The sequence below is a fragment of the Bos indicus genome, chromosome 5 (assembly GCF_029378745.1).
Source record: "Bos indicus isolate NIAB-ARS_2022 breed Sahiwal x Tharparkar chromosome 5, NIAB-ARS_B.indTharparkar_mat_pri_1.0, whole genome shotgun sequence".
NCBI classification, from domain to species: Eukaryota; Metazoa; Chordata; class Mammalia; order Artiodactyla; family Bovidae; genus Bos; species Bos indicus.
The window spans coordinates 99354318-99368935 of record NC_091764.1 but is presented as its reverse complement, the minus strand read 5'-3'; the positions used below and the strand labels follow the sequence as shown (position 1 = coordinate 99368935).

Genomic DNA, 14618 nt, shown 5'->3' with positions numbered 1-14618 from the left:
TGGACGGAGGAGCCTGGTAGGCAGCAGTCCATGGGGTCGATAAGAGGCGGACACGACTGAGCGACTTCACTTTCACTTTTCACTTTCATGCATTGGGGAGGGAAATGGCAACCCACTCCAGTGTTCTTGCCTAGAGAATCCCAGGGATGAGGGAGCCTGGTGGGCTGCCATCTATATGGTCGCACAGCATCGGACACGACTGACTCGACTTCACAGCAGCAACATGTACCACAAGGTAAATTATTTCCTGCAACAGTCAGAACCTCCCAAATTCTACATTGCTCATCCATAGCAAGTTCCCCTGTATCTATCTTTGTTCAACAGTGTGACAGCAGAAGCATGGATTACATGCCCACACTGACTGATAACACCTATGTCTGTGCCTTGAGATTTCACCAATTGGAGCACAAGCTTGGTCAGAAACACATGTAGGGTCAGCTCTCTCGACTGGCCTTTCACCTCTGCTTTTAGAGTAGCAGGTCCATGTTGGTATGTATGACTGGTTTCAGAGACATTATATCAGAAAAAGATAGCCAATGATCCAATAGCATTCAATATTCCCACACAGAAAGTTTCCACTGGTTTCACTATTTCATTTACTTCACACCCTTCAGACAAGAATCATAGAGAACTAAAATGCCAAATTTTATGAAGATTTCGTAGATCAAACCATTTGTGAACTTTAAGAGCCAACATAAACTTGAAAAATAAGGGCGAACTTTCAGACTCTCATGCAGGTGGGAAATAACTAAATTCAAAAACCCTAAAAATAAATTACCTGACATCATTCCTAGATATAAATTCAAAATATCAAACTGTGGGTAAATATCAGTCTATATTTTTAAGAAACATCCTAAGGATATCCAACCTGATTGATACAGTACAGTAAATATATCCAATATTGGGTTGACTGATTTGAATAACAACAGATTTCCACTTCTTTCTTGTGTTCTCCTTATTTTTCATTTCATTTCATTTTATTTTTTTATTTTATTTTTAACTTTACAATATTGTATTGATTTTGCCATATATCAACATGAATCCGTCACAGGTATGCACGTGTTCCCCATCCTGAACCCTCCTCCCTCCTCCCTCCTGTACCATCCCTCCAAGTCATCCCGGTGTCTTGTGTTCTCTTTAATTTATCTGAAGAAACAGATATTGGCATTCAATAAAATATGACAGCTGTAATTGAAAATCTTAAAATGTTTGAAAGTTGCCCTTTAAATGCATCAAAATCAAAATGATCTATTCCGTTAGCCATAGCAACAATTATAAAAGCAATTGTTTAAAAATCATTACATGTTTAAATATAATGAGAATGTCTGAGCCCTATTTTACCTCAGAAATAAGTGCTAGTTAGGCAGAAACAAAAACAATAAAAAAGAATTGGATTTTGGCTCTTGTTGTTTGTTTGTTGGTTTTTCCTCTTATGAACTACATAGATCTGTGCACCTAAAGGGCAAACAGTGCTCCAGTGCTTTATAATTTTTCTGCAAAATGCATAGCAATAAGAATTGAACAGGGAGGCCTGGCGTGCTGCAACTCATGGGGTGGCAAAGAGTCGGACACGACTGAGCGACTGAACTGAACTGAACTGAACTGAACGATTGAAATTACTTCTATGTCAGCTACACCATTTGTAGTCTTTTCAAAAGCACTTTTAAATGGCTTGGGATTCCTTCTTCTCCGAATCCCTATGCAAAAGTGTTTTTCTCCTTTTAAATAAAGGTAGTGCATTTTTGGGGGGCTTTCCTGATAGCTCAGCTGCTAAGCAGGTAAAGAATCCACCAGCAATGCAGAAGATCCCAGTTGGATTCCTGTGTCAGGAAGATAACGTGAAGAAGGGATAGTCTACCTACTGCAGTATTATTAGGGTGGTGGTTCAGATGGTAAAGAATCTACCTGCAGTACGGGAGACCTGGGTTTGATCCCCTGGAGGAGGTCATGGCAACCCACTCCAGTATTCTTGCATGGAAAATCCTCATGGACAGAGGAGGCTGGCAGGCTACAGTCTATATGCTTAACCTCTTACCCACCAGGGAAGCTGTGGGGTTGCAAAGAGTTAGAACACAATTGAGGAACTAAGCATAGCACAATTTTTAGATCTTCTAGTGTGTCAGTTCAGTTGCTCACTCATGTCTGACTCTTTGTGATCTCATGGACTGCAGCATGCCAGGCCTCCCTGTCCATCACAAACTCCCAGAGTTTACTCAAACTCATGTCCATTGAGTCAGTGATGCCATCTAACCATCTCATCCTCTGTCGTCCCCTTCTCCTCCCACCTTCAATCTTTCCCAGCATCTGGGTCTTTTCAAATGAGTCAGGTCTTGGCATCAGGTGGCCAAAATATTGGAGCTTCAGCTTCAGCATCAGTCCTACCAATGAATATTCAGGACTGGTTTCCTTTAGGATGGACTGATTGGATCTCCTTGCTGTCCAAGGGAGTCTCAAGAGTCTTCTCCAATAGCACAGTTCAAAAGCATCAATTCTTTGGCTCTCAGCTTTCAGTCCAAAGCTCAGATCCATACAGGACTCCTGGAAAAACCATACGTTTGACTGGATAGACCTTTGTTGGCAAAGTAATGTCTCTGCTTTTTAATATGCTGTCTAGGTTGGTCATAACTTTCCTTCCAAGGAGCAAGCGACTTTAATTTCATGGCTGCAGTCACCATCTGCAGTGATTTTGGAGCCCCCCTAAAAAAGCCTGTCACTGTTTCCATTGTTTCCCCATCTGTTTGCCATGAAGCGATGGGACCGGATGCCATGATCTTAGTTTTCTGAATGTTGAGCTTTAAGCCAACTTTTTCACTCTCCTCTTTCACTTTTTTCAAGAGGCTTTTTAGTTCCTCTTCACTTTCTGCCATAAGTGGGTGTCGTCTGCATATCTCAGGTTATTGATATTTCTCCCAGCAATCTTGATTCCAGCTTGTGCTTCATCCAGGACAGCGTTTCTCATGATGTACTTTGCATATAAGTTAAATAAGTAGGGTGACAATATACAGCCTGACATTCTCCTTTCCTGATTTGAAACCAGTCTGTTTTTCCATGTCCAGTTCTAAATGCAGCTTCTTGACCTGCCTATAGATTTCTCAGGAGGCAGGTCGGGTGGTCTGGTGTTCCCATCTCTTTCTGAATTTTCCACAGTTTGTTGTGATCCGCATGGCCAAAGGCTTTGGCATAGTCAATAAAGCAGAAGTAAATGCTTTTCTGGAGGTCTCTTGCTTTTAAAAAAATATATACAAATTTATTTATTTTAATTGGAGGTTAATTACTTTACAATATTGTATTGGTTTTGCCATACATCAACATGAATCCGCCATAGGTATACACGTGTTCCCCATCCTGAACCCCACTCCCTCCCTCCCCGTACCATCCCTCTGGGTCGTCTCTGCACCAGCCCCAAGCATCCAGTATCATGTATTGAACCTGGACTGGTGACTCGTTTCATATATGATATTATATATGTTTCAATGCCATTTATAATAGCCAGGACATGGAAGCAACCTAGATGTCCATCAGCAGAAGAATGGATAAGAAAGATGTGGTACATGTACACAATGGAGTATTACTCAGCCATTAAAAAGAATACATTTGAATCAGTTCTAATGAGGTAGATGAAACTGGAGCCTATTATACAGAGTGAACTAAGCCAGAAAGAAAAACACCCATACAGTATACTAACACATATATGTGGAATTTAGAAAGATGGTAATGATAACCCTGTACGTCAGACAGCAAAAGAGACACAGGTGTATAGAACAGTCTTTTGGTCTCTTGCTTTTTTGATGATCCAATGGATGTTGGAAACTTGATCTCTGCTTCCTCTGCCTTTCCTAAAGACAGTTTGAACATCTGGAAGTTCTCAGTTCACGTACCATTGAAGCCTGGCTTGGAGAATTTTGAGCATTACTTTGCTAGCAAATGAGATGAGTGCAATTGTGCAGTAGTTTGAACAGTCCTTGGCATTGCCTTTCTTTGGGATTGGAATGAAACCTGACCTTTTCTAGTCCTGTGGCCACTGCTGAATTTTCCAAAATTGCTGGCATATTGAGTTCAGCACTTTCACAGCATCATCTTTCAGGATTTGCAATAGCTCAACTGGAATTCCATCACTTCCACTAGCTTTGTTCATAATGATGCTTTCTAAGGCCCACTTGACTTCACATTCCAAGATGTCTGGCTCTAGGCAAGTGATCTGGATGCTTATCTGAGTCATGAAGATCTTTTTTATATAGTTCTTCTGTGTATTCTTGCCACCTCTTCTTAATATCTTCTGCTTCTGTTAGGCCCATACCATTTCTGTCCTTTATTGTACCCATCTTTGCATGAAATGTTCCCTTGGTACCTCTAATCTTCTTGAAGAGATCTCTACTCCTTCCCATTCTATTGTTTTCCTCTATTCTTTGCACTAGTCACTGAGGAAGGCTTTCTTATCTCTCCTTGCTATTCTTTGGAACTCTGCATTTAGATGAATACCTTTTTCCTTTTCTCCTTTGCCTTTAGCTTCTCTTCTTTTCTCAGCTATTTGTCAGGCCTCCTCAGAAAACCATCTTGCCTCTTTGCATTTCTTTTTCTTGGGAGGACCTTGACCACTGCCTCCTATACAGTGTCACAAAGCTCCATCCATAGTTCGTCAGGCACTCTCTTTATCAGATCTAATGGATCTTACAGTATACGGTAAAACTTTCTCAGAGGCATTTAAAAATGGAAAATGTAAATAACACAATTAGAGGTCCAGTTGTCCTTTTAATTGGAGCTCAAAGTCTCCTATTTTCTGGAGGTGTGTGATAAGCTAAACTCTCTTCAACTCGCCTAAGTGTGAGGATTTCCTGTTCAAACCTGAAGTGACACATTGACGACAAATCAATATTTTCCATTCTAGCTTCACTCTGAGCCTTCACAGGGCAGCCTGTGAAGGTCACAGACATTGCTTATCTTGACTGGGTTGTAAGTTTTAAAATTTCTCCTTTGGTTACCAGCTATAGCAGGTCTCTTTTTAGAGAGTAACCTGATCTGCACACTAAAGAATGCACAACTTCCTGGCCAACAGAAGGTATGTGTCCCTCCTCTCCTGTCTCTCTGCTAGACCGTCTCACGTAGTGGGAACTAACAAATGTTAGAGGGGATGCAACTGAGCTATAGTAAATATACAACAAAATCAAAGTAGAACATTGTTTTTTTTTTTAATAATTTGGTATAAACAATAACCATAAAATACCAAATATTGGGTGATTTCTCCAAGTATTCAAATTATTGTCTGTAGAACGCTAGTCAGTGAATACACACATGCATATTTGGGTGTGGATATAATATTAAGTGAACTTTATTGACCTCATGATAGGGAACAATTAGTTTTGGATTTTATAATCAGTAGATGGTAAGCTTTTTTGTATAATAATACATTTATACATATTTTGCTCAACATCTATAAACAGATTCTTGGAAAGGAATTCATTATATAGCAAAAGGCCAAACATAATTTCTCCTATATGTTTTAGGTTGAATTAAAAAACCCTAATTTTTTAATAAAATTAAAGATGAAGTAACTTCTTTTTTTTAATATATTTTATTTCATATTTTAACTTTACAATATTGTATTGGTTTTGCCATATATCTAAAGGCTAATTTAAACTTAATTGTCATATTAAAGTATTTTTAAAAAATCAAACATTGCATAAATGATATGTTATACTAATTAAAGGCTGATATAAATCAGAAATAGTACCATAGAAATGATGACTAAGATAATAATTAAAACTGATAATTACTGAGAACTTATAAATTTCAGGTTGAGTGCTCAGTGTTACACACCTTATATATTGCATAAACTTATTTCCATTTTATATTAATAATATAGGTTACCAGATAGTAAATAACTTTTTGAAGGTCACATTTTATAAATTTCAGTCATAATTAAATTCCAGATACTTCTGACTACTGCATCAATTGTCTGAATTATTAAACTATGTTATCTGGATTTTTTATAAGTAATTACCATCACTTATACAGCTAAAATGACCTTTACTAACTTGGACATCTCTCAGATCTTTCTGCAAGTTTGAACCAACAGTGTTCTTCCATAAGTGACCTGTACATGTTTATCATTTTGTGGGTTCAGATATTAGCCATTAAATCAATTATCAACTACTTTTGTAAAATAAGTATTTTTTAGTCTTTCCTATTGTTTTATTTTTCATATTACTTTGTTCTATATGTTTAATGTGTCATTAACATTTTCCAATATATGAAGCATTTCCTCAGTTTTTAATGCTTTCTCAGAACTCCTCAACCATTTGAAATAAAGACCATTTGTTATCCCTTTCATCAATCAATGTAAGTCACCAAATAATGTAATTTAGTGTAGGAAATTATTGTATATGTCAACATTAATCTCTCCTCATCTTTAAAGAACTGTTTTAACCATTATTAAATTTCAAAATTATCATAAATTTGGGTGAATCTCTCTTGTTAACAGAACATTTTAATTTGAACACAAGCACTATGATGGTTTTAAAATATTTCCATGGAATCTGACTTAATAAGGATATTATTGTTCATGAACTTCTTTATTCCTCCCTAATTTATTGCTTTTCACTATTTCAATCAATAATATATGTGTCAAATATAGAATATCTTTTTCAAAAAAGCATTCTATCGTGAAAAACTTGCTTAAAGTTGTGAGGAATTTACCAGGCTTTAAATTTGTTCAGCTTCAAAGTGAGCACTAAGCGCTTTGCCCCGCCTGTGGCATTGTACTAGGGTGCTTATCTCACATACACCACTCAACTTCAGTTCACTTCAAGCACAGTCCTTGATCTCACTCAGCTGCAGAGATGAATAACCAAGGAGCAACCTATGCAGAACTGAAGGGAGTCAAGAACTCAAAGAGGCAGAAAAGAAAACCTAAGGTTTCTAAAAGTTCCATTTCAATGACTGAGCAGGAATTAACATATGTAGAATTAAATCTTCAAAATGCTCCTCAGAATCTTCATGGGAAAAAGAAGAATCACCGCTCCAAAGGTAAACACTTACTAGACACACATGCAACTGTTCCAGGATGTGCAGTGGGGTGCAGAGGTGTGGAGGAAGAGTAGGGGATAAGCTCACGTATTTTTCACTTTGAGGAACAGAACTTAAAGCTGGATATGGGATTCTGATGTGAAATTGGAGGACTACTTTTATTCTGGCATTACTATAATTTGAAGTTTTTGATCAACAACACATGTAGTCTCATATTTGCTGAAAACGCAATGGTATATTCTGAGAGAAAGACTACAGTGGTCAAAATGGGTTGGGGTCCAAGTTTATAGCCATAACTCTGTGTTCGTGTGGGTTCTTGTGTATGTAAACTCTAAACAACTGTCCCCATCACTCCTTTCTCCATTTCCTTTTCTGTCCCTGCAGGTTCACCGTCACCTCCAGAGAAGTTCATTGCTGGGATCCTGGGAATCATCTGCCTTGTCTTGATGTCCACTGTGGTGACAATGATCATTGTTACTCCTTTAAGTACATTTTTTAAAAACTGTAAGGAAACTTATCACTTTACTGATGGTCAGTGCTGCTAAACATTTCATAATATTATAGAATGTGCCCATCATTAAAATACATGCATTAGAACAAATGCAGTATATCTAATTTGTCAGAAATATATAACACAGGAGAATTACAGAGAGCATGTACATGTATATTCTGATTTCATAACTCAAAAGCATGCTTTAGGAGATTTAAAGATCTTATTGAGAAATACAAATTAATTCTTGAGACTGTTTAAAGCAAATACTGTAAAACGTGGTGAAGTTTGTTCCGTTAGGTTTTTGAAATATTTTTTCCATCAAGTCTTCATTACCTAATTAATTTTTCTTGCTAAATCAGTTTTATTTCAGATTACTCTAATTCTAAACAATAAACAGAATTCTCAAGCTCATACACTAAAATCATTATGATTCATTTAAAGCAATATTAACTTTTTAATGATTAATTTTGTAGCTACTGTAATACAGGAACAGAATTACTCCTCTCTCATAACAAGGCTCCAGAAAGGTACATAATGATTTTCAAAGTTCTGATATGAATACAATTCATTTTTGTCTCTATCTTAGGCTAGTGAAAATAAGAATAGATTTGGGGATAGAACATAATTTATAATATCAGGCAATAAACATTCATATAAATGATTATAGGAGAGTGCTTCTCCCTATGCAATAATATGATCACCATATCCATTTTTAGCAATTGGCTGTAATTTCGTCCTGTTACAGTATGATAAGAGACAATTAATTTTGCTATTCTAAAATAGAAGTTTCATTTCTTGATTTTCAGGACATGTACAGAGTAGACATTTCTATGTATTTCCTTTATATGGGGACATATATTAAAGACAGACCCTCTCTATGAATGCATGAATGAGATTTGTTTTATATGTGCCAGCCTTGAGGATGCATAGATATGTTATTATATATATATATATATGTGTGTGTGTGTGTGTGTGTGTGTGTGTGTGTGTGTGTGTGTATACATATGTTTATATCTATGCATATATGTAAGTTAATTTTTATTTTCCAAATTCAAATTATTTTTGAATAGTAATTCATAATCTTTCTTCAGAATGTCATTGTGGTCATTGTTCAAAAGACTGGTTTACATATTCCAACAACTGCTATTATACTAGTTTGGAAAAAAAATCGTGGAATGAGAGTTTGAAATCCTGTGCTACTAAGAATTCTACTCTGCTTTATATAGATAATGAAGAGGAAAAGGTAAGCTATTAAATGTTTCCAACACTTTGCTAAAGGCTTCATTTAGTCAACATTATATTTGTTAGAATTCATTTGTGCTTTTGTACATATTTGTAGTTTGTTTATTTTAAGGTCTGCTAGTATTCCATTAAACAATGGAATATAACTTTATGATACTTTATTTACATTTTTATACCACTCATGCATGTGTGGTAATTTCTGGTTCTTGCTTTTCATAGAAAACCATACTTCTACAAATGCTATTAAATTCTAAAATGCACTGTGCTATCTAATTTTACCATACATCAAGGAAAATAAACATATAATTTTGCCTATAGATTTATGTAATTGCATATCAGATCATGGAATAGAAGTTTCAACTTCCCAGCAGCCCCACCCCTCTGTAATATCTTATCACTTCTCCACCTCCTTATTTGCTCACTGTCCTGACTTGTTATTATAGAATCTATTTGATTGCTTTTGAATCTTATACATGGAATCCCGTGTTCGTGCTTAGTCGTTCAATCATGTCTGACTCTTTGCAACCTCATTAACTTCAGCCTCTCAGGCTCCTGTGTCCATGGAATTTTCCAGGCAAGAATACTGAAGTGGGTTGCCATTTTCTACTCCAGGACATGGAATCATATACAGGTTGTCGCTGTTTCATCACTGCCATATGATATTTTGCACTTCCTCCAAATTTTTGCATTTGTGTGAAGTTTGTAAATTTCCACAGCTCATTGTGTGAATTCAACACTGAAGATCCATTCTTTCCAATCCTGCTGGGTGGAGATGGAGTCTTACACCCTTAGGGATAAAGAGGCTTCTTAGCTTCAGTAGTTTTAGTCAAGACATCCTCTTTGCTGGTCCCACCCCCACCCCTATCACCCGACCCTAGTGTCTCTCAGTGGAGGAAACAGAGGCAATTTCTCTGACTGCTGCTTGTTAGTAAGTGTCCTGACGGATCTTGTAAGGCTAACCTGGTGTTGCCTACACAATTCTCTCAACACACAGGAGGAATGGCTTACCTGTGCCACCCCCAACAGCCAGGTTAGATATTGGGTGTTTGGGAATTAAGAGGCCTAGGTCACTTTCACCTGGTTGGTGGGGAGATACAAGATGCCCCTAATTGTCACTCCCTCACCTCCCACCTTGTTCTCTCATCACGGAGAAGTGATTAGCGATTACAGAGGAGTGGGGCTGCTGGGAAGTCTCAAGCCACATCAGCCTTCTCTTTCCACCTTTCAGAGTTCTCCTTTCTCATGTCTTTCACTAGTTCCCACATTTACAGTTGAACGTAGCAGGGAGGAGCAGAGAGAAATGAGTCTCTGACCCCTTGTCAGGTCCACTGGATTCCACCAATACAGAAACAGATGGCTTTGGGGTTTATCTAGTCAAAGAATGGTTTCAGGCTCGGAAAACCAAATCCAGCTCTCATGTCATTTATTTTCTCATTTTCATTTCCTTAATTTCCCTCTAAAACTGAAATTCTGAGAAACATATAATAGTAGAGAAATCCATTGATATTGTCACAATATCCAGAAAAATGAATGTCATGGAATCTAAAGACTTATTTAAAGCCTTGCTATGTTAGTTTTGACATGAGGAAAAATGAAATTATATGAATCAGAATTTTCTTCATTGCACGTATTCAATTACTCCACCTTCTTAATCCTTAGGCTTAATGTTAGATGCGGTTCACAGCTGTAAGTCTCCCCAAGTTGTTATGCAAGGTGTATTCTTTTGTGGGATCTCTACAACTAATTCATGTCTTTGTAAATATTCCCTTTATTAAATGGCTGTCAAAAAAAAGGAATTTTCCTTATTAATATTAGAACACAGTGAAACTGATAAGTATAATGTTGAGTTGATTTTGAAATAAAGTACAGATATTGGTTAATATTTATGGCACTATTAAAACTTCAGACTCAACTCCTATGCTTTTTAGTGTTAGATTAGAATCTAACATGCTCAATTTGTTCAAAGAATGAAAGATGCTATGAAAGAACACATCCTTTGACTTGCATTTTAAAAATTAATAAAAACATTCCATAATGACTATTTAAGTGAAAATTCTTTATTTTGGGCTAGAAATTTCTGATGTCCCTATCAACTGTATCGTGGATTCAAGTCTCTCGTGAAGGCCGTGGTCATCCTTGGAAGTGGCTAAATGGCTCAACTTGCAATCTACAGTAAGTTTGTAAAAAGAATGCTATATAGAGGAGGAAAAATACAAAAAAGAAATATTTTTTAAAATAATACGAATACACTTGTTTTAGTTGAATTACAGAAAGCTGAAGGAAGATATTGAAAGTTAATAAAATGTTGATACCAATGTTGAAAAATAGACTACTCTGTAGCCTGATTTCCTAGTAACAAGCTCGTACTGAAATTTTATTAAAGACTTCATTACCCATTTTCAAAATATCTTGTATTACAGTTACATGGAAAATGCTATTGTTTCATGAATTGTCTTCATATAATATAAAAGAATTATGCATTTTTCCGTAACAGGATAACAGACAATATACCTGGTGAACATAACTGTGCTATACAATCTTTATGGGACATTGGAGCAGAAGACTGTCAGTTTCCAAATATATATCATTGCAAGCGTAAGCTTGAGAATTAAAATATGAGTTTGGATGCTGTTGGGTAACGACCTTTTATGAAATGGAAATAATATTCTGATTGCATACATTTTAAAATGAAGTATATTATTTTTTCTGATAATGAATGTTTTACAAAAACAGTTGAAATATAATTGTGTGTGCTCATTCGTTCAGTTGTGTCTGACTCTTTGAGACCCCATGGACTATAGTCTGTCAGGCTTTTTGTCCCAGGAATTCTCCAGTCAAGAATACTGGAGTGATTCTATTCCCAGGTTTTTAAGGAATTTCCACACTGTTCTCCATAGTGGCTGTACCAGTTTGCATTCCCATCAACAGTGTAAGAGGGTTTCCTTTTTCTCCACACCCTCTCCAGCTATTGTTGTTTGTCGACTTTTTTATGGTGGCCATTCTGACTGGCAGAGACGATACCTCATTGTGTTTTTAATTTGCATTTCTCTAATAATGAGTGATACTGTGATATGAGAAAGCTACAAATCTTTTCGTGTGTTTTATGAGCCTTCTGTATATCGTCTTTGGAGAAATGTCTGTTTAGTTTTTGGCCCACTTTTTGATTGAGTTGTTCATTTTTCTGGTATTGAGCTGCATGAACTGCTTATATATTTTGGAGCTTAATTCTTTGTCAGTTGTTTCATTTGCTATTATTGTCTTCTATTCTGAAGACTGCCTTTCCACCTAGCTTATAGTTTCCTTCGTTGTGCAAAAGCTTTTAAGTTTAATAGGTCCCATTTGTATTTTTGTTTTTATTTCCATTACTCTACAAGGGAGTCATAGAGAATCTTGCTGTGATTTATGTCAGAGGGTGTTATGCCTCTGTTTTCCTCTAAGAGTTTTAAGAGTTTCACTCCAGTACTCTTGCCTGGAAAATCCCATGGATGGAGGAGCCTGGTAGGCTGCAGTCCATGGGGTCTCTAAGAGTCGGACACGACTGAATGACTCCACTTCCACTTTTCACTTTCATGCATTGGAGGAGGAAATGGCAACGTACTCCAGTGTCCTTGCCAGGAGAGTACCAGGGATGGCAGGGCCTGGTGGGCTGCCATCTATGGGGTCTCACAGAGTTAGACACGACTGAAGTGACTTAGCAGCAGCAGTGTTAAATTTTGGAGAAGGCAATGGCACCCCACTCCAGTACTCTTGCCTGGAAAATCCCATGGACGGAGGAGCCTGGTAGGCTGCAGTCCATGTGGTCGCTAAGAGTCAGACACGACTGAATGACTTCAGTTTCACTTTTCACTTTCATGCATTGGAGGAGGAAATGGCAACATACTCCAGTGTTCTTGCCTGGAGAATCCCAGGGATGGTGGAGCCTGATGGGCTGCTGTCTATAGGGTCCCACAGAGTCGGACACGACGGAAGCGACTTAGCAGCAGCAGCAGCAATAGTGTTAAATTTAGATCTTTAATCCATTTTGAGTTTATTTTTGTTTATGGTGTTAGAAAGTGCTCTAGTTTCATTCTTTTGCATATGGTTGACTGGTTTTCCCAGCATTTGAATCAGTTCTAATGAGGTGGATGAAACTGAAGCCTATTATACAGCGGGAACTAAATCAGAAAGAGAACCATCAATACACTATATTAATGCACATATATGGACTTTAGAAAGAAGGTAATAATGATCCTATACGCAAGGCAACAAAAGAGACACAGATGTAAAGAACAGACTTTTAGAGTATTCGGGAGAAGGCAAGGGTGGGATGATTTCAGAGAATAGCATTGAAACATGTATATTCCCATATATAAAAGAGATGACCAATGCAAGTTGGATGCATGAAGCAGGATTCTCAGAGCTGGTGCTCTGGGACAACCCAAGGGATGGGGGAGGGAGGAAGGTGAGAGCGGGGTTCTGAATGGGGGAACACATGTGCACCTATGGCTGATTCATGTCCATGTATGAGAAATATGCCACAATATTTTAAAGTAATTATTCTCCAATTAAACTAAATTAATTAATTAAAAAAAAAAGACTACTGGAGTGGGCTATCATTTCATATTCCCTGGAGGACCTTCCTGACCCAGGGATCAAACCCTCATCTCCTGCACTGGCAGGCAGTTGCTTTACCACTAGTGCCACCTGGAAAACCCCACTGAAGTATCATATACACATCCAATAATATAGGTATCGTTACTTTTGTCTCACTTTTTTTGCTCAACAGTATGTTTATGGCATTCAAACTTCTAAAAGGTTGCATACTGTGTGAGCCCATTTCTATGTTATATCAAAAATAGGAGTCAAGAGACCAAAAGTAGATTAGTGATTACTAAGAGTTCTGAAGAGACAGAACAGGAAAAGACTGCAAATTGATTAGTGATGAATGCTTTCTAGAATTTGATAATAGTGACGGTCGTAAACTGTGAATAATTTTAAAATCATGGAGTTATATATTTTAAATGGATAAATTTTATGTTCTGTAAATTACACCTCAATAAACTTTTTAAAAAATAACTGCTTTGGGACTGCATTTAATCTTTAAAATAATTTCTGAAGATAATCGTCTTACAGTATTGACCCTTCCAGTCAATATTCATGCTTTATCCTTCCAATCAATTAGGTTTTCTTTAAATTCTCCCTATTTTATTGATCAATTTTTATTTATTATTTTTTTGTGTGACACTGTTCAGCATGTGGTAATTTGATTCAGTGACCAGGGATCGAACGCCCACTCCCTGCACCGGGAAACAAGTAATCCGAACCACTGGACCACCAGCGAAATCCCTCTAGAATATTTTATAGTTTCCAACATTGAAATTTCACACAAATATGGACTTTTCATAGCCATGCTTTTGTAAATAGCAATTTTGTTTTTAAATTTGTAGTAATTGTTGCTGCTACAAATAGAATTATGCCCAATGACTTCTCTGATTGTATGTATTAATTTTATTATTTCAAATATATATTCCTCTGGATTGTTTATGTAAATAGATATCGCATCTCTGAATAATCACGTTTTATTTCTTCCCTCCAGGTGCAATAACTTTTTCTTGTTTTACTTTTCTTTTTTTTTTCCTTCTTGTTTTTGACTTATTTTTACCCAACTGCCTTTTATTTCCAATGTTGAACAGATGATACAGTAAAGGTCTTATAAGTATCCTTCCTATACTGGGGGAAAATACTTCAATATTTCATCGCTCAAATATGAGGTCTTTTTAAAGGTTTTTTCATATACCTTTCTAACATAAAAGCAATTCCATAGTATTCAGAAAATTCTTACAGGTTTTGTATGCAATCACTCATGTTACCATTTTATTAT

General features: G+C 36.8%; 1 protein-coding gene across 3 annotated transcripts; it reads left to right on the top strand.

The window, feature by feature from the left end:
• Window positions 1-4896: 4896 nt before the first annotated feature.
• On the top strand, window positions 4897-13813 carry LOC139183200 (NKG2-A/NKG2-B type II integral membrane protein-like). 3 transcript variants are annotated; one of them, XM_070790095.1, is made up of 7 exons: window positions 4897-5056; window positions 6829-7023; window positions 7408-7554; window positions 7990-8043; window positions 8608-8759; window positions 10830-10930; window positions 11253-13813. In XM_070790095.1, exons 2-7 carry the CDS (start codon window positions 6837-6839, stop codon window positions 11368-11370), a joined length of 759 nt encoding a protein of 252 aa, XP_070646196.1. In that variant the 5' UTR covers window positions 4897-5056; window positions 6829-6836; the 3' UTR covers window positions 11371-13813. The 3 variants fall into 3 exon arrangements, with proteins under 3 accessions (XP_070646196.1, XP_070646195.1, XP_070646197.1); XM_070790094.1 differs by lacking the exon at window positions 4897-5056 and having other exon boundaries at window positions 6681-7023; XM_070790096.1 differs by lacking the exon at window positions 4897-5056 and having other exon boundaries at window positions 6693-7023; window positions 7408-7527.
• Window positions 13814-14618: the final 805 nt, after the last annotated feature.